Source organism: Pleuronectes platessa, chromosome 12 (genome assembly GCF_947347685.1).
Source record: "Pleuronectes platessa chromosome 12, fPlePla1.1, whole genome shotgun sequence".
Classification (NCBI taxonomy): domain Eukaryota; kingdom Metazoa; phylum Chordata; class Actinopteri; order Pleuronectiformes; family Pleuronectidae; genus Pleuronectes; species Pleuronectes platessa.
The window spans coordinates 22,574,131-22,602,122 of NC_070637.1; the positions used below are offsets into that span (position 1 = coordinate 22,574,131).

At 43.4% G+C, this 27,992-nt stretch overlaps 1 protein-coding gene across 12 annotated transcripts; it reads right to left on the reverse strand.

Moving 5' to 3' along the window:
* Positions 1–1,035: 1,035 nt before the first annotated feature.
* Positions 1,036–27,964, reverse strand: LOC128453108 (reticulon-4). 12 transcript variants are annotated; one of them, XM_053435792.1, is made up of 10 exons: positions 27,149–27,964; positions 21,966–22,001; positions 20,072–20,125; positions 15,771–17,630; positions 5,162–5,369; positions 4,182–4,320; positions 3,172–3,241; positions 2,636–2,682; positions 2,466–2,524; positions 1,036–2,258 (listed from the first exon to the last, which is right to left on the reverse strand). In XM_053435792.1, the coding sequence occupies exons 1-10, from the start codon at positions 27,699–27,701 to the stop codon at positions 2,216–2,218; spliced, it is 3,069 nt and encodes a 1,022-aa protein (XP_053291767.1). In that variant the 5' UTR covers positions 27,702–27,964; the 3' UTR covers positions 1,036–2,215. The 12 variants fall into 12 exon arrangements, with proteins under 12 accessions (XP_053291767.1, XP_053291772.1, XP_053291769.1 ...); XM_053435797.1 differs by having other exon boundaries at positions 15,771–17,198; positions 27,149–27,959; XM_053435794.1 differs by lacking the exon at positions 21,966–22,001 and having other exon boundaries at positions 27,149–27,963.
* Positions 27,965–27,992: the final 28 nt, after the last annotated feature.

A 27,992-nucleotide genomic window follows, 5' to 3' on the forward strand; every position in this document is an offset into this window, starting at 1 on the left:
CAGAGCGCGTTCTCGTGGAGCAGCCTCTCAGTGACCGACTGCTTCTTAACTATGGAAACAGTGAAAACCAGAGTTTCTATGGTCTCAGCTGCTCAGAGATCAGCGCTTCAGCTTCTTCATCAGAGCAGAAGCTGCAGTTGGTTTGTACAGAGCTGAAGTTGCTGTGTCCGGCTCCAGTCTGACCTGCTCTCCCTTTTTGTTTTCACATTTAAAATTAAATATATATTTTTAAGCTATTAGGCTGCAGCTATATGTTTTTATAGAAAAGGAGTTTAATGTGGCTATAAAATGTGACTAAAACTAGACTAGAATGGAATTAGTTTTCGTCGACTAAAACTAGACTAAAATGTAATTTGTTTTCGTCGACTAAAACTAGACTAAAACTAAGAAGGATTAAAATGACTAAAAGGTGACTAAATCTAATATGCATTTTCGTCAAAAGACTAAGACTAAGACTAAATCAAAAATAGCTGCCAAAATTAACACTGCCTGAGACCCAGGGGGGGGGGGGGGGGGGGGGGGAATAAAGGGACTAATTTAGATGTTCTCCTTATGCAAATGGTAAAAATCATAAACTGTAAATAAAAATGGACGACGAGTCTCTACATCCTCTGTCGAGGAATGGAGCTGAAATATCTCAAATACAAACGCCGCCATCCTGCACATTTGGAGTCTATGCAGAGGTCGTGGAGTCGAGGTATCGAGTTTCCGCTGATGCACTTGTCCAATCGTGAGGGAGTGTCAGCCCGTTTTTAACTGTGACTTCTTATACAAAATAAAGCTGCACTTCCTGTGTGAATAGAACCCGACCACATGATGCTCTGACACAGGAAGTTGGTGTTGGAGATGTGACAATTTGAGCAGATCTGTGAACAAAGTGATGAAACTGCTGCGTCGTCTGAGGACAACTATTATTTTAAAGTTAAGTTAATTGCATCTCCTGTAGAATATGAAACAAACCAGTTAGATCAAAGACACAGAAGACCAATGTGGCTGATGAAAGCCGTCTTTAACGGACAGATGAGGAGGCGGGACTTCTTTGTCTAGAAGCTTTATTGATAATTGTTTACATCTCACAATGCATTCCACAAACACAGCTCCCGGCTGGAAGCTTTTTATCGTCACAATTGAAGTATGAAGTTTATCATCCACAAATATACTTGCATAACAAACAAATGCTTGAAGGTTTTTTCCCCAAAGTCACATCGAGCTTCAACATTATTAAGATATCGGCTCCACAGACAGTATGATTATTTATTTTGTTTTCTTTAAATCCCACTTTATTTTATGTTTTTTTTTTTAATACTTTTTAAATATTTTTCTGATGTCGATGAATGTAAACGTGTTCCTTCCGGAGTTTCTCATCACTACACAACTGCAATGACATGGAAATAACTTGTATGTAATAATCATGTTTCTGTTTGTCCTGCGAAGGTTTTTTTTCTAGATGTTCGTAGCTAAAGTTACTCAGAAGCGATGAAGTTTTTAAATGGTAATACACCCCCCCTACACCCCCCTCCCCCCCCCCTCCGCTGCCCCGTCAGGAGTCAAAGACGTCGTTCACAAATCCGTCCGTCATCACATCGAGTCGCCAACACGCCGCAGGTTACCGAGGACACGAGCTCGAAGTTTTAGGGACACGATGGTAAAATCACAAAATACTTCTAACTCTACGAGAATATTCATACCAAAAAAAAAGATAAACACGAGAAAAGTACATAAGGTGCTGTCGGCTGCTCGCGCTCATCTCTTCACTCGGCTCGACGGCGACGGGGAAAGAAAGAAGAATTTAAATCACGAGAACAAAATAAAAAAAACATCCAATCCCAGCTGCAGGAGCATCAGACCTCCCACAATGCACTGGGTGGAGAGGGACAGAGGGTTGGTTCAGGATTAAAATGCGTTTCTAGGAGTTTTAACGTCACAGAAACAAACATTTCTAAACTGGATTTTAGAAATAAAAAAAAGGAGGGAGATGTTAAATATCAATGTCGTCAACCTGATTCGACTTTTCCAGAAAACACAGAGGAATTCTGAATTGGGAAAAAAAAGTGTTCTTAATAAAGTAAGAAGGGCTGCGTCGCCGCCAGACCCCTCCTCTCCTCCTCCTGCCTTCCTTCATGTCGTCCCACCCTCCCTCCCTCCCCCACAAACACCCCCCCCCGACATCTTCCTCTCAGAACCTCCTCATTCCAAACTGCGACTTGTCGTTACTTCACTCTGCCTTGCGCTTCATCCCGGGCACCTTCGCCTGGATCCTGCAGGACGACAACGTTTGAGAAGTGTTAGAAGAATCTATTTGATTTGAATGGTGATCTTTCTGATGTAAATAAGAGAGTTCATGTTAAATGATTAGTCATCTAATAATATATCACCCTTCCTCTATATTAATGAAAGGCTCAGCTCAGGTTCAAGGGTTAATCTGGACAGAGGTGAATATATTGAGTGATCGAGTGTCTACTCACGTTCCAACGATGCTTTGAACCTGGTTGTTGACCAGGCCCACGTAGTGATCGATCTGAACCTGAAACACACAGCATCAAGTTCACTGTCAGTCTCTTCATTTCTTTACAGATGTTCTGATTCAGTTTGTCACAGGAGGAGAATTAGATCAAACTGTGATAGAGGGTCTCACCTGGTGTTTCTCATAGACGATCGGGCAGCTGAACGCTGCGATCAGACCTGAGGAAGAGGAGAAATGTGAGGAGAAGGTCAGAACATCCTAAATGTTGTGTTCAGAGGTACAAGCTGCGGTCAGCCTCTAGGTTATTTATAATTTTGGAGAAAAACATTTCAGAAAACTATATTTTGGCCTATATTTAGAAGAAAATCTACTTAGGAATTATTCCTAAGAAAATGTTAGGATGGAGAAATGTAGTTGAGTCTTATTTTACAGTTAGACCACAAACTATTATAAATAACTAAAAATAATAAACAAAATATATAGAACTTAAATTCAAGAAAAAAATCTTGTGAGGTAAAATATATTCATATCTTTACTGCATCCTTTACTCTGTAATATATAATGTTCCATATTGTACACCAAGGAATTGGTCCGGTCTGACATAGAAGTTATTGCAGCTTCTCTGTAATTTCAGATGAGCCAAAGTAAGACTTGTGAATATCCTTTAAAGACTCTTAGTGTCACGGATCATGCGACTGTTTCCTCACCGAGGATAATGAGAGTGAGCCCGTTGAACAGGCCACCGACGTAGGTCAGGATCCACATCAACACAGCAAACTGCAAAACACAGAAACATTTAAATACAAATGAAGTATCCTTGGTAGTTGCTACAGAAAGATAAAAATAAGCCGACAAAACAAGGAAAATTAATTCTGAAACATAAAAACGATTCATGACATAAGTTTCTGATCAGAGGCTGAAACATTTCAGACTTTAACCCTGAAGCTGTTGTGATACAAACGTTCTCAGAGCTGTAATGTAAAGTGACATTTTTTCCATCCGTGTCAATGACGAACATTAAAAACAGTCGGGGCCCGGAGCCAACATGGCCGCCAGTGAAAAGATGCTGCTGCAGCTCGATGGCAGAGCTGACTACAAACCGAAGGCAGAATAAACATGCGTGACATTTTAATGACCTGCTGCTGCAGTTATAAAGATTCACCGCCACCGCAGCAAGGACGATCACAGGAAGTTAACCAGAGGCCGAGTATCCCACAATGCACCGAGACATTCGGAGAACTTGAAACATTTCTGCCTCCTGATGGGATTAAAGTATCTGACTTTTTGTGACCCTCTATGGGAAACTCTGTGGCGCTGCAGTCTGATGGGCGGCGTGCAGATCTGTATTTGGAATGGAGGAGGGGGGGGGGGGGGGGGGGGGGCGGCGGCGAGGCGATGACAGGCGCCCGACAGCTGCAGCGCTCTGAACACTCGCAGTGTAACTGTTACCACCACTGATCTACACACCTATTACAAACGCTCACTCACATGACGAGTTCACTTGTCCAGATCCTAAATAAATCTTCTGTCTGGCAGAGTAGAGACAGTTTCATGGTGTCCTTTAGTGGTGAACAGATCAGGACCCATTCGATCTGAATTTAAGATTATTTAATACGTCCTAAGGCTGCTTTAAACAACAGCAAATCTTTTATACTCCAGAAAACTTCTCCCCCTTTAAGTTTCAGACTCTTCTTATGTAATAAGGACTGTTTCTCACCTTGATGGAGTCGACCAGGTCCTCGACCAGGAACAGACGCCTCAGTTCACAGATGCTCTTGTTCATTCTTGCCAGAACCAAGTCGCTGTACTTGTGGACCACATCCTCAGGCAGCGCCACCTCACGGTCCAGGTACAGCCTGAGAGGGACAGCAGGGGGTCAGGTTTAATACAGAGCTGATGTGGTGAAGGTTCTAAATGTCATACACCATTACTTAAAAGTTGGTGCCAAATATTCAACTCACTTAACTGACAATCAGTTTAAGTTTCCTGTTAAAAGTACTTAAAGATCTTTTGAGTCACTGTGACTTTTGGTCTCAGGGGAAGAGAGAAAATCCAGCCTCTGTTGTGCAGCTTTGATTTCTGTGAACAACTTCTGTGACTGAGCTCAGTTTCCACAGCTCCAGTTAATCTCAGATTAATCAGTCTTTACTTTGGGTTTAAAGGAAGCAGGTGAAAACTCACTAAGAAGGTTTTGTCAGAGAGCCAGGAGGGAGGATAAACACACTACGCACAACAACCGAATACACAACACACAACAGGGTGCAGAGGACACCTCCCCCCCACTGTGCAAATGTGATGCTAAAATATCTTGGATACGAACACCGCCATCTTGTGCTGGTGACCTCATTGGTAAATCTGGGAGTGGAGCCCAGTACAGAGGTCCTGCCCATACACAAGCTTGACCAATCCTGAGTCACTTTCAGCTGTCCATCAATACCATACATTCCCATTATTATAATAAAGTTTTAATAATGAATTAAAACTGAAAAAAAACAATATGTCATGAATTCAAAGATCAGGCACCTTTTCCTGCAGGAACTGAAAGTTTCTCCACTTCCTTTAACATTAAAACCAAAGTGTGATTGAACTTTCGCAGAGAAAATTTCAGGAAATAAGTTCTATTTCTATTTTCTCTTCTCAAATCTTTGACATTCTGCAGAGATGATCATATCATATCATCATCATATCATGACTCACTTGAACGGGTGTCCCTCATCGGACTTCTGAATTGCCTGCAGGATGCCTTTGTATATTCTGAAGCAGATGGTGACTGAGAGCAGAGCCAGGCCGATGTAGGAGCAGACGCTCACGATGCTGCAGAGCGTCAGGGAGAGGAGCAGCAGCAGCGCGGCGCCGAACACCACGCCCGTGCTCTTCACATCGCGCCAGTAGAGCAGATCCACCACTGCAGGAGGAGGAAGATGATGGTTAGTGTCAATCATCCACAGAGACGTGACTGAGCTGTTATCTACATTAAATCACCTCAAGCTGTCCGCAAATCATTATAACATCCAATAACATAGAATTGCGATCAATTAATAAATTAGTTAAACATTTTTACCAAACACGAGTCTGGTGCTCTCACTTCTTTCTAACGCCACACCTCCGTTATTTAGTTTTTTTAACATCATAAGGATGTTAATCTTCACTCGGCTCTGTCTGGAAATATAAGACTCAAGTTGTTTTGCACTGCAACTTTAAATCAAAACTCAATTTGTCTCTGGTTCAGGGAAAATGTGCGACAGTTGAACCGAAAGAATAAGCGTTAAAACCAAAGTGTCCTCAAGGCGAATCTCCTTGAGACACACACGCACTGTTCTCACTCGACTTCACTGACTGTTCAAACTGAAACCAAATTTGTCTGCTTTGCATTTCAGCCGTCACATGTGGGGTGCTCGTGATCGTCGGGAGGAGGAGGAGCTTCTTTAAGTTCATCTCCTTTATCACAGGGGTCATAAACTCTCAGACTCATCAGAAATTTTTAAAAAACCCGCAGGGGGAAACTCGCTGCAGCTTGTGACTCATCAACATCCTCATCTCTGAGCCTTCTGGACTTTTCTTCCACTTTCTGCCCCGATGTCACCGTGATGATAATTCAAGTGACACGACACCAGCTGGAGGTCATCGGCTTTGAGGGTCTGATCACGCAATTTCCTGAGAAGCTATCAAACAAATCGGCTGAAAGTTGAGCTTGAAACTTAAACTCAAAAACCAATTCGTCCCACCTGCTCCACATTCTATTACATATCCTGTCTTTGCATTTTCATGTGTTGGTATTGTTAAAATACACCTGTAATTTTTAAAGACTTTAATAATGTAATGCCTGTCTGAAAGCCAAAGAAAATATTTGCGGATTCCAGATTCTCAATTGAAGATTCCACTGACTCACTGAGAGTTTAACAGTAAAAACCAGCTGCAGAGTTCAATCTGCAAGTGGTCGGGTCTTCATGACATTTGGCAGCAGGAGCCTCTTCCCTCTCACACGTTTCGGGGGGTGGACAGTGCTGGGAGACAGCTGAGCTCATGACCTGGCCGACTGCACATGCTTATATTTCACCAGGGAATTCCAGGCAGGTCAATGGACAATATTAGAAGTGAAGGAGTCGTGGGTTTTCCTGCAGACTCGCTGAACGACGAGAGGACCTCGCGTTGCAGTGTACGATGGAATCTGACAGTTTAACGTTTCTACTTTGTGTGATTCATTCAGTTTTTCAAGTCGGGAACAAGCTGCACTTTAAATTTCCACTTTCACAGAGCACATTAGACCAAACAGGTCAGGGATCCACCTCCTCAAGAGGTTGACATTCAACAGAAACAAGTGAATTTAACTGCAACCTGACACGAAGCATTAAAGAAGGATTACGTGTCTTTGAGATATGATAGTTAACTGAATAACTTTGGTGTTGGTTGCTCAAAACAAACATTTGTTCTTCACATCTGAATGCTTGTGAAATAATCAGATGGATCGAGAATTGATCGGCATAGTCAGAACTAACCAGCAGCTCAACATGGAGCTTCATGGCAACAACCAGTTCTTTGTTACGTGGACTAGCCACCAGCTTCACCTACACCGGTGTATTTAAATGATGAATGGGACAGTGCAGGTCCCTGTGCTCCAGTCGCCATGTGCCAGATTTCATAGTCATGGGGAGGAAGTTACAAATTCCAGAAAGCTTTCTGATTGGACGCAGACTGAGTTAACGGCCCCGAGTGCAGGACGAGTCATCAAACAGAGTTTTACAGGAAAAGAAAGAAAATAACTGATTTCGACTTAGAAAATAGCAGGATGTTGGTTTTATAACAAGAAAGAAAAGAAGAGTTAACACAGACAGAATTCAACCTGGAAATATTGATTTGTAGTTTCATTGGACCAAGGAGGGTCAACGATCTACGTCTATCTACAGGAATTTGTGTTGATAAGCAAAGTATGAAACTTAGGCCTCACAGTCACAGGCAGGTGATACGAGTGAATGCTTAGTCACATGCCATGTTCTGCTTCTCAGTGTTTGTGATATCTTATCTATTGATTTCATTGATTGGTTGATGGAAGGTCAAAATTGTAAATTCCAGTCAGATTCCCAAGGTTCAAACTGCAGAGAGAAGCAAATACACATCTGGGCTTTTCCCTCAGTATTCATACGACAGATCAATCCAGTAGATGAGATTGTAAAGTAACTTTTTATAGATTGTATAATATCTATAAATCTATAAAAATAGCACAATGTATGCTTTTGTAATAGCACACAAAGCAAATTAATACATGTTAAAGTGACGAGCAGCCGGCATGGATATTACATGGATTTATATTTATCAGCCCCTATTTATTTTACATTAAATCTATTTATGGACCAACATCAGGGAACGGACCTGAATTTTGGGGCCTAGAACAAACGAGTTTCTGCTTAGATCTTAAAATGGTCTTTCATCTTTTTGATTCGAGTAGAATCGTTGTTTTAAGCGGTGTAGGGGGCGGAACGTGGCCCAATATGAGGCTGTACAATCGGGGAGCTTCTCAGATCAGACACCGCTCAGGGAGATGCTACCTCCGCGTTAGCCCTGTTAGCTTACCCGGGGACAGAACCCCTGTCTGCGGGGAAAGAACCAGACCGAGCCGGCGACATGAGAAGGAGGCGGAGGGGCGAAGAGGAGTAGGAGGATCCACGGTCCTAATGCGGCTGCCTGGCTACATATGGTAGCGGGCGTGCTAGCACCGGAGCCTGGCTAAAAATAGACCCGCATCACAGCGAGCTAACGGCCGCCGCTCATCGCTTCTCTCCCCGCTGCGTTTTACACCAAACACCGATTCATCCTCTCTGAATCCCCGCAAAACGTTTTAATGTCCGACTGATAACTCGCACCGGCGGAGCCCGAACACACCGCGGGGACAAAACGTCAAATAGTCCGGCGTGACCTCCGCGGGACTCGGCCCGATCCGCCTGCAACCTCCCCGGGCTGAGAGCAGCCACGCTCCCGGTGCACATGCGAACACCAGCGCGGCTACAGGCAGCGACACAAGCGGGGAAATAAAGAGAGAGATGCTCGGTTAACAACAGATTATGAGCGGACTAACCCCGTTTGGCGTCCATCTTGAACCTCCGTTAAACAGCAGCTCCGCCTGGCTGACGGGAGGAGAGACCGGGGAGAGAGACACGCGGCGGGGGGAGAGGGAGAGACATGCGCAGCTGCGTCTCTCTGGACGTTCGATTCAGATCGATACTGATTCGATCAGCTCCGGGACGTGATTCCAATTAAACTGAAGATAATCGTTCACTAAAGCACGTTTTAAACTGGTTTTAATATAGATGTTTGTTTTTATTATCTTCTTTTTTTATTGTTCGGTTTTATTATTGTTTTTACAGATAATATATAAAGATAAGGGGTATGGAGGTAAATCAGTTATTATATGATGAGTTTACAACTAAAAACACATTTCTGCTTCTATCCAATAATCTGCATTTCAGACCTGCAACGATTAATCAACTAATCAACAGACAGCTGATCTGCAACCATTTAAAAATGTTAGTTTACAGAGATCATCTTACAAATAAAGACAGTATAAGTCCTAATCTTGAGCTCTGAGAAATCACAAAAGGCGTTCGTCCATGTTTCTTTGACAAATGGATTAATCGATCAAGTAATCAGCAGACTGACAGATAGCTCCTTCAGCAGAAAAAAAAAGACTAGGATCCATTTATCTTCGCCTCCAACGCGTCCCCGAGTCCTACATTTAACACCATCACTCAGCATGATTGGATCTGTTACTACCAACCACAGGGAGGTGAAACAGAATCAGCATGAGGAAGAGGAAGATGAGGAGGAGGAAGAGGAAGAGTGTTCAAGGATAACCAGGCTCCAGGTAGGCCCAGCAGAAATAAAGATGAGATAAAAGTTAGGAATTTAAATCCATCTCTGAAACAGAGGGAACAGTGAGCAGTCATCAGAGATCTGCTCGCTTTAAAAAGATCCATAAAAGGGATGACAAGCTGTCCAGGAAACTCCAGATGCATGCTGGGAGAGCGGCGGCTCCAACGTTAACACCAACCGTGGTTCATACCATCAGCGTTTCTCCCAAGGTGTTTTAAATAATTTTGAATTAATTTAACTGTGATGCAGATGTCCTTTGTACTCAATAAAAAGGGCCAGTGTGCTCTCTGTTTTTATGTAAAGATCTTTTTTAATACATTTTTAAGGTGATTCATTATTATCATGGATTTCTGGTAGTTTTCTTGATCAATCAATTTTGAAATGTAGCAAAATAAGGACATTTTTGACCTATTCCGTTTCTCTGAATGTTGACATGTCGACAGTGGAGTCGCCCTCTGCCGGTGATTCCAGAGAATGCAGGTTATAAACACTTCCACAAAGGCTTCACTTTCCGGAGCCGGAACCTTTGTCTATGACAAAGGCTAACTGTTAGGAGCAACTTACTTCATGTCTATATACTGATTATACATGCTAAATATATGTTAAACGTCACAGAGTCTTTTGTGATGCTTTATTCACGGTGCCAATCATCAATGTGCATCTTAAACCAACATGATTAGACTCTGATCAGGTTCAACATAACGTACCTGATGTCTTAATTTGATGAACACATGACAATGAGCTCAGCATTAAGAGGAAAGAGGAAGGAGATTCATTCTGCTGCTGTTCTGACTTACAACATAAAGCCACGTTATTTCCCTGTCCCTGACACACACACAAACACACGAATACCAAATTGTCACTGCTTATATTATTGCTTTGTCACAGCCTCAGACAAAACAGCTTCTTTTAGTCGTCGCTCATTAGAGTCTCAATTTACAACAACAGCGGTTTGATGAACAGACCCAAGCTCAGCACAGACACACACAACAAAGGCTTCAGTGTTGAGAGGACAAGTGACCGCAGCCTCAGATGATGCAGTGACGACAGGACACATGATGGTCAGCACTGTAAAGTGTAAACTATCTGTTAATAGTTTGTTTTGGTCGAAGAAAATAAAAAATATTAAGTTTACTGGCCGGAAATGGGTTCAAGGATTTACGCAATCACCAAATTAGTTACTCATCAGTTCTCAGATGATCGACAGGTCTGATAAGAAGAAGCTGATTAGATGGAGACAGTTCTGTTCATTAGCTTTACTCTACTTTAGCCTAGCTTATTTTAAACCACCATTTCGTTTGAAACATGTTTTCTATTCAATGTACATTAAAGTTATTGTCTTGAGACTTGAGGGGCAGATCAACCACAAGCGTCTGAAACCTGAGTCACGTTATCACAGACCCTGAACATGTCCTTCAGTTTATCACAGTGGGGCCTTAAGAGAAAGCTGCCAAACTGTGTCTATTGAAAGCTCTGGTCTGAATCTTCTCCAGCTCATTAGCACATCACCGGCTCACTGTCCAATCAAGACTCTGCCAGCTGACGTCACTCTGCTCCCAAAACCCCTCCCCTCCTCCGCTCTACCTTTGGTCACAGTGGATGACTGGCTGACTGTCCAAAGGTCTTTTCCCTGCCAAACAAACCGCCCTGTAGCTTCTGCAGTCGCACAACAACAAAACCAGCAAACTGTGTGAAAATATCTGCAATCGCAAGTCTACAGAGTTCTCAGAGCCTCCGGGTGCAAACACAAGAAAACCACCGAGGACTCACAATCAGTTACAGCTCATCTCGTGAACAGAATTTAACTCCACAGACGAAAGACAACGAATAGGGATTTGAAAGTTCGCCACAATTTCCCCTTAAATGTGTCCTTATGTAGCTGTAAGGCCATTATATCTATTTAAATAGTCAGAACAAAACGCGTCTAATAAATCAAATTGAAATCATTTACAGTTTTGTCTCAAAGTTTGCAAAGCTCGTCTTGCGAAAGCTGCATTTCAATCAATGGAGAAGGGACAGGCTGGGCTGGAAACGTTAAAAGTGCTGCAACGTCCGACTCTGAACGACCAATCGATTCACGTCTCACAAGCACCAGTCTCCAACATCCATGTCCTAATGTCAGTGCATGAAAGAGGAGCCGAGGCAATAAAAGAGATGAGACGTTTGGGGACGACGTCTCTTCTTGAAGCCGCTTGAACCTTCCACACAGTCACAGTCCTGCCCGAGCCACAAACCAGTAGAATCATACCATGCCGTCTCCAGTGCTTTGCGGCACACTCCGGTTTGTCCACAGAGTTGTTGTCCATGCCTTCAGATCAGCAAACACACATTCCACACAGAGAGGGACCCAGCAGAGGCGGCAAATGCAAACGTGTTGGAGTGAATGTGTGTGTCCGGCTGCAGGAGGAAGAGGAGGACAGAGAGGGAGGAGAGAACTCGAGCGAGACTTCCTCTGGAGGGGAAAGGGGGGGGGTGACTGCAGCGAGCAAATGAAGTCGATCCTGCAGGCGAGCTGTCAGCTGACTGTCTGCTGCCAGCGCTCTGACGCAGCAACTATAAACGGCAACCATAAAACGAATCAGCCTCAACCCCGCCTCCCGCTTTCTGCTATGCTCTTCCTCCTCCCCCTAACATCCACACTGTCTTATCTACCCTTTCCCCTCCTTTCTCCACCCTCCCCAAAATCTCCCTCTGCTTTCCCCTTCGTCACTCCTCCTCCTCCTGTTGCCTCACATGTGCACTTACGAAGCATCAAGACGGAGGAGAAGAATGTTTCATCTCGGCTGATGCTGCCTGGTACAGTGTCATTCAACAGCTACACATCTCTAAAGGAAAATAAACCTGATCCTTTTTCAAAATGACCAGTCTGAAATCTACACTGGTGTGACATCAAACCAGACAGTTCCCTGCAATCTAACCCGCACCCCGGGTCCAACAACCTTCAAACGTTCTTTGTACAAAGACCCAAATGTACATCTATGGAAAGTTTTTGTTCAAATTTGTCGTCTGTTTTTTTTTCATCTAATAACTGACTGAAAATGTAGATACAAACACAACAACCTTTGACCATTTGTCAGCAGGACTATGAAAAAGTACTTAACGTATTTCCACAAAACTGAATGGAAGGATGGGACATGGGCTGGATGATCTACGATAACTATTGCACACGTGTGAAAGGCGAGATTCCAGAAAATGTCTGGATGCAGGTTTCAGGCATTCACATCAGCGGGATTACGCAACAACTATTGAATCGATTTAAGTGTGAAACTAACCAACTACCTTTAGTGTTACTACCACTAAAGTGTAGCAGAGATAATGTGGATGCTGTAGAATTTTTTTTAGAACTTGTTCCAAAAAAAAACTTTAATTGAAGGAATGATGCCCTGAGTGAGATTCTAGTTCATACATGTACAACAGTGTCAAGATTTAAAAAAGGCTGAAGTGGCTGTTTCCAAAAAAGGGGTTTTGAGTTGAGAATAAAGAGTGACTGGCTTTCTGCCACTTTAACTCATTTTCCAGCTGCTGTAGTTTCCCACAAAATGTTTCGTCAGTGCTCTGAACAAAACCAGGAAATCAATTTCGACAGTGAGAACCTGAGTGAGGCTGGTTCCTGTTTACAGGCTGAAAAATCTGAGTGTATCCGAGATAAAAACAATCATAACTTAATGTTGCTTATGGAGTCTAATCTGCTGCAGAACAGACCCAGAGAGTGATCATCACAGTGGTAATCACAGACTCTGTCCACTAGAGAGCACCTTTCTCCTGATAACCCTCTTAACTCATCTTTGTGACTGTTGCAGATGTGACAAACCTACAGACATGTACGTGTGGGTAATAGAGTTTTTATATGTTCTGGAATCTGTTTTTCTGAGCATGATAGCGAGGCTGCAGTCACAAGACAAAACTCATTTCCTGTGACAGCTTTGTATGGTATTATGGTTAAAAAACTATCAATTATCTGCAACATTCTAAACTGACCCTAAATTAAAAGAAACTAAAGCTAAATGAGATGCACTGAATAGTACGTTGAGTGAATTAACTGGTGTGTAAATGAAATTGCAACAAACTTCAACCGACATTTTACAACACAGGGAACTATGGTGATTCAGTGGTGAAAGAGATGTTGCATAAAGAGGAAGAACAAAGTTTGACTCAGTGACGACAGTACGGTACCAGCTGACCCGTCACCCTGATACGAGTCAGAGCACAGACCTCCTGCCCATGTTAATATGTCACGAGAATGACAGGTTTATCTTTTAAAATCATTAACTTGAGGATCTGACAACACTTTACTAATATTTGGTTGTATTTCTTTATATATTCTTTTATTTATGTAATTATTTAAGTTGAAAAAAGTACAGGAAGCTATTAAAAAAAAAGAATCTGGTATAAGTAGAGTAACTCAGATTATCCAGTCTGGTGGACGATAAATCAGAATAGAGAAAACAAAGCAGAGATTTATGATCAGATCGCAGCGCCCCACCTTGAGTTGTGTAACGAGGAACATTTGCTGACTGGTATCTGGGTCGGAGAACCCTTTGTGGGCCTGCCAGTGTCGCAATGCAGGGAGGAGGAGGCGGCGGCTTTAATTAACAGGAGACTCCTCCAACACACACACACATTCTAAAGCCTGGGCAGCTCGTCCCAAAGACCAAAGTCCTCCTGCTATAATTACAAATCGGCTATCTGTGCGTAATCGTATGCAATATTGACTGATCAATATCAGACTCAAAACTGAGTCATCCATTAAAATGGAGACTAAGGGAAGGAGCCTTCAGAGATTGTGAAAAAAGAAAATTGTATAATGCTAATTCTTTTAGTCCAAACCAAGTGATTTGATAAATGATTTAATGTTTCAGTCAAGTAGATACACCACAAGATGACGTTTCTACTTTAAGATAGTTCCAAGTTTTCTTGCTCTTATGTCACAATGAATTAATTTCTTTACAGATCACATGATCAATCAAGGAAATGATTTTTTTTATGTTGTCAACTAATAAAGATTTTTGATCTTTAACAAAGCAGTGAGTCTATGAGTTTTTGGGTGTTAACACATTCTCTTTAATGTGCATAATTGTTGATCAGAAGCCCCATTTTATTTATTCTTTTACCGTTTGGAAATTTGGTTCACGTTTGAAACCCAGGAATTTTCCATTTCTAAAAATTACCGGTCAAATTGACCCTGCTACAGAAATAGATGGAAAGTTCAATAACCCCTTATGTCATCACAACCCAAAGTTATTTGGCACAAAGTTCATCCTTATGTCACATTCAGCCTCATGTTTATAAAACCTGATGTCATGTCACATTAGAGGCTGTGGGAGTGGTTGTGAAGCTCATAAATCAGAGCAGCAGCTCGTTCAGTCAGTCGCAGGGTGTGTCTGTTAGCTCTGTGTGTGTGTGAGTGAATGTGGCAGTGAGGGGTGCTGGGGTCTCTACGGTGGTGTTGGGTTTCACTTTGCTATCTCGAGTTATTTCCAGAGCAGAGAAGAGCTAAAATAAGACGTTGAGGTAAACTGACTACAATGTGGGCAAATAGAAGGAACTTTACCGATGTCCGCCGCTGCTCAACAGTGGGTTTCCCATTTCTTCATAAAATACGAACAAAATCTTCCTCTTTTTTTTACAGTGGATTTTACAAAAGCAAAATAAAGGAATATTTCTACTAAAAATCACAGTTTACTTACCGGATCACAAAATAAAAATGAAAAAACATGAGAAGGTGCTAGGGCTGTCACCTTATTTGAAATTCAAACATTCATTTGAATAAGAGTTCCTATTTGAACTGTGAAGACCTCTTCCAATTCAAAATAGACATTCTAGATGCAAACTAGACCGTGTGGAGTACTTTGCCTCGTCATCCAGCAGAGGGGCTCACCATCACATTAAATTATTGCATGCCCTATTGACTTAACAGTAGAGTGAGACAGAACTCTAAAACTGAGGCAGCCATCACAGAGGAGATGAGAAACATCAACGTCCTCATGTGACTTCAGGGGGATTTAAAAAAGATTTGAAGACATTTTTTGTTGTGTTAAATTCATTTGAACTTGACTTTGAGAATAAAGTGACAGCCCTTTCAGGTGCACAGAAATGATGTTATATGAGACAGAAATGCACAAAATGCAGCAAAAGTAAAAAAAAACTAAAATCAAACTACAGATGGAAAATGCAAACACACAAATTAAAGCAAAATGCAAGGGTTAATTTTCAAAGAAATGCAAAAAGGAACAATGCAAGAAAGAAAAGGTGACACTAGGGAGAAGGTGATGGGATCTTAAGTAAACTCTGACTACTAGTCGGTTGGGTGGGTGGTTGGGAGAAAATAACTGAGAACAAAAGAGTGAAGATGAAATTATGCCGATGAACATGGAAGTGCCAGAGGAAACTGAGGAGGATGTGGGGTGGGGGTTGTTTCCATGCCAGAACTGCTTTATTTTACCTGTGCTTATGTTCAGGTTTGGCATCTTAAACAGTTTCCCGCGCACCACGCTCTTCTTGGCAACCGGCTCCTCTGGTTTGTGTACAGGTGAATGGGTAAGCGGAACTGAAGGTGGGGGTTGCTGGATGTCCAGCTTTTCTAGCTCGGCCTTGCTCTTCTGGTGAGATGCCTGAGTAAGGAGGCAGTAGGAGCTCTGACTTGGAGCCTCTTCTTCAACCTCTGGGGGTGGGGCTACTTTTGAAGGTGGAGCAGAGACTCGAGCCACGTCGCCAAAGCTCAGGTCATCATCCATGGGGATTTCTGGGGGCTTGGAAGACGCAAACTTGGAAGTATCCAGAGCCTCGAGAAACTCATCGATAACACCCCTTGGTGGTCGCTCAATAAACTCAAACTCCTCAGAGGATACTTCATGCTCAGAGACCTCCTCAGCCACCTCTACCTCCTCCACGTCCATTTTCAGGTCCTCCTCCTTTGTTTCCACCTGGAAGCTCGCAGGGTTTTTTGCCATGGCTTCCAGGACTGGGGACAGAGAGTCGGCTGTTGGTGACTCTGAATCTGAATCCTCAGCAGTGGTTTTTTTACTCTGGAAGTCAAGTGGCTCAAACATATCGGTCATTTTGGGAGAATCGTGGCTTGAGAACCAATCCTTCTGTTCGATCTTGACAGATTTCTCTTCTTTGACCTGAACTGGTGTGGTTTCCGCTGCCTCTTTGACAAGATCGAAGGCGTCAAAGCTTTGGTCTTCATCCCCTTTATCTCCAACTTTCCCCTCCATCTCCTCAGTCATCTCCTTCAGAAGGGACACTTTAGCATCGAAGGCAAATGGATTGTTTGCCGACAGATTGATTGGTGGGTTGGGTGACTCCATCATTCTTCTTTCTAAGATAGGACTCTGCTCCTCCGGGGTTCCCTCTGAGGAGCCAGAGTCCATTTTTTCAGGGTTGAGTGGGGAAGACTTCAGGATGTCTGGAAGTGATGGTGGGAGAGCAATATCCTCCTCTTCCAGTTCCTCTTCTTTATAGCCGGACGAGAACTGATTCATTGAGTGCATGAGTGAGTCAGCGGACATCTTGCTCTGCTCAAATGTTTTCCCCATGTCTATAAAAGACGGTGGGCTATCCTGGGATTCTCCAGTCTGCCCATACTGGACCAGATCGGGTGTGGGACTCTCTGACATTTTAGGAGCTCTGCTGTCAGACTTGGAGTCTCCAAAATGGGAGTACCCACTATCAGCCAGTGGAGAATAGCCTTCAAATGGGTTAATATTCTTCTTCACCTCGTACATCAAGTCATCATCTTCATCAGACTGGTTGCCGTGCAGGTCGGGCTCATAGTTGGAGGAGCTAAGGGGGGCCATATCCTTGGAGAAGCTATCCATGGAGACCTTGGAGTTGTCTTGAGATGCTAAGAATGGTGAATCCCAGTGCTCTGTTGGGTTAGAGGAGGCAAGGTAAGATTCTGGAACCATCATTTGGGGGTTCACAGGGGAGGGGCCAGTAGAGGACCTGTCTGAGCTAATCAGCTTCTCCTCAGGTGAAAAGGAAACTCCACTGTCTTCACACGGATTATGAGGCCCTGGGTCTTTCCCTAAACTCAGGTAAGGACCAGCTAATGGATCTAGAAGGTCTTCCTTATTCTTACTACGGCCTGGCCCAGAATCACCCTCTTCACGCTCCCAAGGCATGTCCTTGGAATGAATAGTGGGGGCTTGAGTGGAGAAGGAGCCAAAGGATGCAGCGAATCCTGAAGTAGGGGGTTGGTTGGGACTCTCGGTCAGAGAGAGCTCCTCCAGTGAGTCGGGGGAGTGAAGAGGGGAGAGAGGAGAGATCGGAGCAGGGGAATCACCCTTCTGCCCAAGTGCTTGAGTAGAAAGGGAGGAGGGAGAATGCAATACAGCACATATCAAAGACATACTCCATTCCTCACAGTGCTCACCACACCTGGGTAGATGTTAGTAGTTACTGAAAATATATCGAGGACGGTTTGGAGACTAACATTAATCTTGTCTGCCACCAGAAACGTAAAGGAAAGTGGAATTGCAAACCACCCAACATAAACTGCAACCCAAAATGATTCATTTTGAGAGCTAGCTTGTGGAATTCAATGTTTAAACCCAAAATAACCGCTTTTTCTTTTGCATGTAATTCATGTTATAAAAAACGTTATAGCCAAAGTGTTTTGAGTAATGAAACACTCTCCATCCAGCAGTATTGATCTTTGCTATCACCTGTACCACAATAGATTATAAATTGTAATCTTAGATCAAATCTCTTCAGAATACATAATGTATCTGTCGCATTTTTGAATTTCAGTAGTCTTGGGTTGCACCAAGGTTATGTCGGGCAGTTAGAAATCCTATTTTCCTTCCACATTTTAAATCAACAGACAATATTAACACCATAAAGACCAGACAAGTGCTGCAGAAAGGTTGGCTGTGGCAGGTAGACTGTCCATGTGGTTTGTTGAATGAACGACCCCTTGTGAATATTCCAGAATAGCATATTTTCTAACTACAATATACGCTTGAATATTAGACAGAACATTACATGTATCAGTTATTAATTTTGAATGGGAAGTGTGTTCGATTATGGGTCATCTGTTACCTTAATGATGCAAGACTATCCATTGTTTTCTGTGTTCATTTCTAGTGGGTGTTTCAGAGTAGACGTTCTTCATTGGGTACAATCTAACCGCAGGAGTTTCTCAAGCCCGGTGCATCTGGTTTTAAATCAATTCATGACAAGTGAAAACAGGTTCATAGTCTCTTTAGTAAACAAATTAACTCAGGGAAAAAAAAAAAAAATCTTTCTGACAGCCAAGAATTACTGTCACAGATGTTGGGCTCGAAAAGACTAAGTAGTATAAAAATATGCTGATCTTCACAGAAACTGATTCTTCAATATTTTTACGAGAGTCTGAGAGACCAGGTAGTGGATTCTACATGAGCTAGACCCAAATGGATTTGGATTTCACGAATTGCAATACTGTACGGGGACTGTTTCATTGGTTTGTTGGGATATCGTGGCCTCTTGCACAACAAGACGAGTAACAGTATTTCCCCTAAGGGGTTTGTCTTTGTATTCTGGACAAAACAGTAACACTGCTTGTGATAATTGTGCTTGCACTGTTAGTGGTGACAACACAAAACACCCCCTGTACAATCCCCCTGCTTTACTTATACAACAGGGCTTGAAGTCAATGGCTTTCATGAACTTCTTGTATGTTGCATAAATAGGGGAAGTCTTGCGATTAGACATCCAGGAACACTTGCAGCATAATTAACTAATTTATTCTCAAACCATTTGCTTTCATCAGAGCAAATTCTTAACGAGGGAGACCACGGGCCAAAACACATTAGTCTGAGTATTCTTGATACTTAAAGTGTTGCTGGAGTTTTGACCCACTATGTGCTGACCAGTTTCCACATCCTGCTGTGATGATGGGATAAACCCCAGTTAAACATTATCTCAACCATTTATTTGGAAGTGACAGCATCCAGATTTTAATATGAATTTATGAACATTGGTCTTTATGTCTTTGCTTCAGACAAAGTGGTCTTATCACATAAATAAAGACTGTGGGAAGCCCTGAAGCAATGAATTTGAGTTAGTTATATTATAATCTGAATGGTAATTTAAACGGACATCTACATTTAGCAAGTACAACGTTAGCTTCTAGCTTTTAGTAGGTAATGGAGTAGAAGTTTAAGGCTAATGAAAAATCGTCCGAGAATTCAATAGTAGCTCTACAAACTCTAGTAGATATTTATGATTTACAGGGACATGATCAGGACAACAATACATCAGCAGACTACCGGCCACAGTTGTGATTTGTCAGCATTTGTCTGGTGATCCGTTTACCACCCTGGTTGGAAGCTAGGTAGGTGGTAGAAACATTTTTCGCCTCAGGTCTTGTGCCAATAAACCATGCCCAATGCTTCTCTCAGTAGATAATGGTTCCTCTTAAAGGACTTTTGAGAAAATATTGTCGGAAGAAAATACATTTTAAAACGTAATTAAAAAAAGTCATGCCTGAGGAGAATCATTATTCCTCTATAAACTACTTCTAGCTCATCACAATCTACTCTACAACAGTAACATGGAAGTCAGAATGCAACACAAACAATGTCAAACATCAGATTTAGTGTTATTCAAATCCACAAATGTTACAGCATCGCACATGCAGTGGGTTATTCTTGACACTCAAAATTAAGTGACAGCACAGCACACAACAGGGGAGTGAACTGAAGAAGTGGTGAAGGGAAATAAAAGACGAGGAAACAGCGAGCAGAGAGAACTTGCCTTTAGGGAATTGCATCAGAGGATGAGGCTGAGCTTTAGAAGGAGAAGGTACATCTGTGGAAGAAACAGAAGAAGGCAGCAGAGAGTGAATTCAGATAGTTCGAAAGGCCAAGAAAGGACGACCAGGGGAAGAGACAGAAATCATCTTCCATAACAAGAAGATGGTAGAAGATTCAGAAAGCATAATGTGGAAATCCCCGCCCTAAACTTTAACTTGTGAAAAACATGTGGCGACCTGTGTGTTAAAGGAGACGTAGGATGATTGCACGTTTTGAGTTTCCTTTCCCTCAAGTTCTGAGACTATCATACAGAAGCTACACAATTTGTTTATAGTAATCAACTGCCTATAGTGATCACTCCGGCGTAGTACAAACTTGGTCATTATAAGCAGTTTCCAATGTATTTGACATTTTCAAGAGTAACTGCTTTACTTCAAATACAGTTTTTACTTTCTCTTAGGGAACATTTTCTACAGTGAGGATATTAGTAATTTTTACTTAAGTTAAGGATCTTAGTACTTCTTCCAGCATTGTGGGCATCAAAGCTCAACATTCATAAGATTTTTAACATGTTTCTGGATATTAACAGTGCTTACTCTACAGGTTCTCTCAGGTATGCAAACATTTGCTTGAGGTTGGTGGGGGGGGGGGGGGGGGGGGGGGGGACAGAACAGGTCAGATAAGGAGTGACAGGAACATCTGTGTCATAGCGTGACGCAGACATTACAGGTGGAGTTTACATGCCTGAGAAAGATAAAGAAGAATGGATGCAAAGAGGCAGCACAGGAACAGCAAGAATCAGTTCAAATCCCATCTGTTATGTAGCCAGAGAGGAAACTGAGCATCTGAGCTCTTGCGTAAGTTCAACCAAACAAAACAGTAGAAGGTTATTTATAAATGGTAAATTAAGTTAAATGCAATTAAGAGACGACATGTGGAAAACAGGGCCTGTTGCCGTTTTGAGTCTCTTTATCAAATCTACTTAACTGCATGGGTCTGATTGTTTTGCCTCATGTGGCCTCTCACTTCAAAGAAAATGCTGCTTAAAGAAATTCCACAGACCAATGAGTAACTGCTACAAACTAGTGAAAATAAAAACAGACCAAGTAATCCAACTGCAGAACTTAAGTCTCGTCCATCTCTTGTTGGGTTTTTAAATAGCGAGTAGAAGAGTACGAGCCACCAGGGGGCAATCCAGATGATTTGGCTTCACTTTTGGGAGCTGTCATGTCCCCCATTTTAACACTTGATGCAGTAATTAATCATCCATTATGCAGCATAAATGATCTTTGCCTCAAGCAAAAAAATTTGACTTCATGCCTCAATCAGAGAAGCTTGATTAGGGACCAGCTTAAAAAAAAAAGCTCCTTTCCGAAAACAATAAAACAAAGAGTCCCTGTGTGCAACCCTCCCCGTGGCTGCGGCCTTAAGACTTAATCCCTTAAGTAATTAGGAAAATACAGACAGGAAAAAGGGAGGGTTGCTCATAAGCAAGGCACTAGATCACTCAAAGTTAAAAGTATTTAAGATTTGACTATTTGCTGTTTTGACGCCAAAGATCAAAACAGCAAATAGCTCAGCTTCTGCCTTGGCCACATCGGCTGCGATTCAGGTGTGGTAAATCGACAGGACCTCGACTTCCGCGGCTGAACTGCAGCCGGTGTGGCACGGGCAGAATTCCTCCTTCCACTTATCAACTAAACACTTGATCAAGCTTTGACAATCACAGTCAGAAATCTGCATGAATCACGAGAATCTTAGGTTGATTCTCAAATTTATTGCTGTTATCATAAAATTCTTCAGAGATTTAGTTTGAAATTCAAATTTACAACACTGATCTGATAGTGATATTAGACCATAATGATTATTCTTATTAGTTCGTTTTGTTTGGTTACCTCTGCTGTCGAGGTTTAGCTTCAGGTGATGAAGACCTAGGATCAAACCAATGACACACATTTAGAATAAAACGTCACTATGACATTCAGTGGATTTATTGAGGATAATGCTGAATTCAATGCCTTTCCAGGAAATCCAGAGGCTAAATCTTTCAGCTGCTAAATGCACCCGACGAGCTGCAAATAATGTCAGACCATGTTCTGGCACTTGGGACTGGTTCAGCTGTAAGTGGAGATCATCCGGACTGAGTAACCTGAGAATCAGCTCAGCTCACCATGGCCCTGGTCAGGTTACAGCCAACACTTCTCCATTTAACATTAGGGGATTTTCATAGACTTTCCATTTATGATAGTTAATGTATGAAACATTTTCTTTTTGATATGACTGTAATACCAAGTTCCAACTACATCAACGACCAGATTTGAGCAATATTATTGGTTTCAACTCTTTGCATTATTTATTAAACAGACTGAAACTGAATCATTTTAGATTTTAACTGAGACACGATTCTGCAAATAAATAATTATTGTCGATTTGACGGGTATTTAATGAGCTGTTTGAGTAAAAAAAAAATTCAACTGGCTGTTTTGAGCATAAGAAAATATGCAAAAACAACTTTACAGAAAATGAACCAATAACATTTCTATAATCTACACTTTCAAATAACCTTCACATTTCTTTGTTTTAGTTGAGAACCACAAACTCCACAGTGTCACTTCCAAACGTTACCATCTTCCACGAAGCAGTGACGACTCAAACGCCATTGCTGTGGAAGGTTAAAGCTGCACATGCGGAGGTATTTTTCTCCTCCTTGAGCTATAAGTATCTCACAGTTCGACATATGATGACTCCAGGGCAACGCTTCACCTGCTGCCATCTTGTAACATAAAGAACTCCATGTACAATTCTCAGCGAAGCCCTCTCTGCTTTAAATACAGAACGTGCTGGTCTTTCCTTTTATAGATTTCTAAATGGTCATTTTGTGATGTTTATTTTGGGTTTCGCTGGTTGGTTACGAGACAGACAGACAATTGATTGCACCCCCTCTAAACCCACGGTCTGCAGAACCAACAGTTATGTAATTCTACAAAAACAATTACAAAACCTCAGATATGTGAGGTTGGTAGTGTTTGTGGCTCAGCATGTTTCTACCGACTGCTCCTTCACTTTCAGCAGTTTTGACCTGAGCCTTTTTTGTCTGATTGGACTTTGTTCCATTGGCTCCAGGGAACAGAGAGTCAGAGCCAGACACTAACTGGCCTCCAGCAAAACCAAAACCCGGTCCTGACTGTACACTGCCAGTCTGCCTGGCCCTGTGATAACTGCTGCTACTGTGTGAACTGCTGACATGCATGCATGCATGCTGGGATTCACATGAGAAGGACACGCCTGTTCTGTGCACCTGGGAGGTGGGGGATGGGCTGTACAGATGGTCTTACCAACATTACTGAAGAAACACTGATACTTAAAAAAAACATTAGCAGGTATTCATCGTTTTTCTTAAACGTGGGTAAACCCTCTTTAAAAAAGACGTGTACGTCACACAGATGCCAGAAACTGAGAAGCTCCCCACCTCGTATCTCGTCAGCGTTGTATTTAACACATTTTATCCAAGAATTTAAAAAAAACACGACACAAACGCTGTCATTGACGTGGCAATTCCCCAAAGATCAAAGTACGTCAGAGCGTCGGTGTCTAGACTAAAAAAATAAAGAAATGCTCTTGTTCACCTGGGTGTCATGTTTCCATAACTACCGATCGGAGCCGATTAAAACGTGTGTCTACTGCAGAGTCATCTGACCCACGAGTGAATGCTGATTGTTTCCATTCACATAACAGACAACAGCCAGATGTAAGCAGGTTTTTGACCAATTGAAAAGGGGCTGGAGTCCTACATTCATCTATAAATTCAACATTTGGTTTCTCCCATCGATGCTACTTATCATAAATCAATCAATTATTCAGTCAAATAAAACAAACTCAATTCCAGCTCCACGAATCAATTTGTTCACGAATTTAACATATTCTGTAACAGAAAAATGTCCCTAAGCTCAATGTGACGACCTGAGAAGTCAACATGAATGTGACGTATCAGCACAAGACGGGTAAACAGCACATCTTCTGGAAACGTCTGCACTTATCAGAGCGATAAGAAGCCAGATTTAGAGCAGATTAACATGTGGTTCTCATCATAGTCAGGGGCGTGTCCCACTTCTGTAAGGCTGAGCCAGCTGCTGTGTTGGCAGAGCAGAAACAACAGAGCGGAGCCTGGCGGTGTTACTGATTTGGGCGAGGGGCTCGGACTCCGGAGCACTTAACCCCACTTGTGCGTCGCTTTCACCAGGATACAGAGAAAACAACAACACTGGCCTACGCACACACACGCTCATTGAGCTTAAGCCTCTGTGACTGTGTGTCTGACATCTCCCCTCTCCGTCTAATCCACCTGACCACATCACAAGCTCTCCACAAACACACGCTGACGGATGTGGGTGACCCAAAAATAAGATGTAGGCCGGTGGTGACCGTTGAGCCCCGTGCAATTAGCCGGCCTGTCAGTAGCGCTGTCCGACGGGTGGGGACGGAACATTATTTTTTTATAGGAATCTGTGTGATGCGAAGTCACAGCATGAGTCATCAGGTCAGACTCGTGTGCAGAAAAAAAGACGGGTTGTGTCTGTCATTAACACACGGTGCATTTTAACCCACATATGGTCAATATTATTGATTAACTGATGAATCAGTTTGCCTTTAAAACCTTAGAAAAAAAGGGAATATACCTGATAGAAGATCTCAGGCTCTGCAAATGTTTTACTTTATCTGACACAAGCAGAAATTGTTTATAATGATATATAACTGTAAAAGGCAGTAAATCTTTCTAGGATGCTAATGTTCAACCAGACTCTTAAAGAGGGGGCATGTGTACGTGTCTGCTACTGCTAACACAGCCTGTTAGCATTAGCAGCTGTTTATTTTCCATTCGAGAAAAAAAACAGTGAAAGTTCAGCATCTTACTTTATTCTTGAATTCAACAAGCTCTATATCAAAAAAACAATATCAAAGTGTTTTGCTTCAATTCCTGGAGTTTACTGAGGTTGTTACCCAGCAACCCACGGCCGGTCTTATAATAGCGAGTGACTGTCACGCCCAGGACCTGCATTGTGACCTTTTGTCTTCCAAACCCAACGCTGGCTGAAGCTGTTGAAGCTCGGGTGTTGGTCACAACCACTCGATTCCAACAGGAAACCACATTCAGCGGCAGAGAAGAAACGTACTAATAGCTGCTCTAGAAACAGTTAATTTTCAAATGCAATTAATAATAAACCCTGGAATACTGTTACATGTGCATTACTGTATATGTTTTGTTCACATTTCTATTAGCTTGTATCATGTTTTGTAGATTAAAAGATTAACTGGAGAAGTAACTGGCCGACTCATTGCTGATGAAAATAAACCTTAGTAATAGCAGTCCCAGCCCCATTTATTCTTGAAAAGGATTTATTTTTTTATTATTATCTTGTAAATGATATGTTGAACATGCTCTGGTCTTTTGTTCAGACTGCGGGGCTTTAATCCAGAGCTCGTGGTTTATCCACCTCCATCAGTGGCCTTGCCAAGCAGCCCCACCCTGCCCCTGCTGCCTGATGGAGCCCAGACAGGCCTGTTTACCTCACACATCTCAGGGAACAACACAGCTCACAATATTCACTCCCTACACATCACAATACGTCACAATAAGACCAAACATGATCAAAAGGCCGTTTAACGAGGATTCAGAGCAGTGATGGCTGTTTGTGGGGGACACAGGCCTCTGTGGCTGAGCTGCAGCCGGGTTTGGGGTGTTGGTCTGGGGTGGAGATGGAGGTAAAACATGGGGTTTGAATGACTCATTAACAGATTAAAACTCGAATCGTGTGATTGCAAGCGGTGAAGTAAGTGTGGGGGGGGACGTGGAGCTGCAGAGGAGCCGACAGGGAGGGGACGCAGAGCGGATTCCTTTGTTGTGACTAATCTCCGGGTTACAGCTTGAGCCGCTAACTCCCAGTGCATCCATCATCGGACACAGCATTGTCTGACGGGCCACTCCTTCACCCGTCATCCGAGCCTCTGACACATTACAGTTACTGGACATGTTCTCATTTCTACCGGGATTAAAATGACCAAATCCAGGGTTAATAAACAACTGGGCCTGTGGGGTGACGTGGTTAGCTTTAGCACCGGGGAGCACCTGGCTGCTGGCGGAACAAACACGTGTTTTTATCTGCATTTGAGTGGTTTAGCGCACATGAGACGCAGATGTTAACCTGAGCAACTGGTGCTGCTCCTCATTAGCTGCACCTACAATGACCAGAAGAAAGGGAATGGCGTCCGATAATGGAACCGGGGCTAGCCACAGCGAGTAGCGACACCGAGCAGATGGACGATGACATCTGAAACGGTGGATCGGTTCCACATCTTCCCGTGAAATTGTTTTAGAATCATATAAAAACATGTGTCTGGGGTTAGAGGAGGAAGTGTTTTCGCTGCTTGATGGAGGATTAACGGTGAAAACCCACGACTCGTCCCGTCCGCAGCTGACGTGAGGCTTGTGGGTGAGAACAGGTGGGCCGCATCGCTGCAGCTCAGCGGGACCCGGGGGCCACGCTGCCGCCTCCCGCACAGCTCAGCCCCGGTAGAGGGGCAGCAAACTTGGATTCGAGTCGTTCTCATTCACAGCGAATAAAAATTCGCGTGGTTAAAAGTGTGAATCCTTCATTCACAGCCACATCCAGGCGGCGAGCGGCTGCTGCCAGTCACACACCATCCGCTCGCCTCAGGGTGGCAGAGCTAGCCCGCTAACCGGGCTAACCTGCACCGCGACCGGAAAACTCAATGTGAAGAAAATGCCGCAGTTTGACTCGATTTGACGCCCAGCGGTGGGTTGAGTTGGTTAAACCTACTAAAGGGTGACGTTTCACCCGCCTTTATTCGCCTTCATGTCGGCATCTGGGCGAGCACACGATGCTAACCCGCATCTGAGGCACGGAAACCGGTTAAGATGATGACGGGAAAAAACCGTTAACATCCAGCTCAGCTGAATTTCCATCAAACCGGGGGAACATATTAAGTTTATAAAGCTGATTAAAACGATTAAACCGGTTTAAACTTTCATTTTCTGTCATTTTCCCGTTGAAATACTCACAAGATGCTGGAGCCGGTGGTTCCTCCGTCACCGCAAGTCGCTCTGCTGCCTCTGCGGGGGCTGGGGCTTCTTTCAGAGCTTCAGCCACTGGGAGGGCGTCGCTCTTCGGGGCAGGTTCTGGCTCGGGTGCAGCCTGTGGCTCCGGTTCGATCTTTGTGCTCTCGGGTTCGGCTTTGGGAACAAAGATTGGCTCCTCTGGCGAAAAAATGGGCTCTGATGCAAAACAAGCGCTTGTGGAGTCCGGGAAGGGCTCCAACACATCGGGCTCGGGTTCCTCCACCTCGGGCTCGGATTCCACGAACTCCGGCTCCGGTTCCGGTTCTGGCTCCACTATCTTCACAGGAGCGAAGGGAGTTTCTGTGACCTCGTGTGGCGCACTGTCCTCGGCAATGTGGCGGTCCAGAGCGTCCTGAGCTCCGCCGACCAGGTCCACGATGTCATCCAGGCTGAAGAGATCCTGTGTGGGCTTGTCCGGCTCGGCCTGGTAGTGGTGCATCGCCTCGCTGAACAGAGCCGTGGAGGAGGAGACCTGCTGATCCTCGGTGTCTGCCATTTTTATTTCTCCTCACAAAGTGTGTCCTGAAGTGGAAAAAAGTTTCAGACCCGATGCGTGGGGGTTCAGTTGCCGCCTGTAAACTTCCACCGGGAGGATCAGTGACACGTTGCCGGTAACTCCTTCAGGTGAGTTTTACTTCTTCGAACCGGACCAACGGGGACAAGTGCACCGCACCACAGCTGCTCCAGAGTCGAACCCGAGTCCCCGAGAACCAGCGTGAAGTTAAGAAGCGGAGGAACTCCGCCGACCAATCACCTGCGGGATGACCTCTGAGTGAAGCCGGCTGTG

Coding starts and splice junctions, on each gene's coding strand:
- LOC128453108 (XM_053435792.1), bottom strand. CDS start 27,701: ATGGCAGACACCGAGGATCAGCAGGTCTCCTCCTCCACGGCTCTGTTC. Junction 5,370..15,770: donor AAACCTGAACATAAGCACAG/GTAAAATAAAGC, acceptor CTCCTCCTGCAG/TGGTGGATCTGCTCTACTGG. Junction 4,321..5,161: donor GATGAGGGACACCCGTTCAA/GTGAGTCATGAT, acceptor TGTCCCTCTCAG/GCTGTACCTGGACCGTGAGG.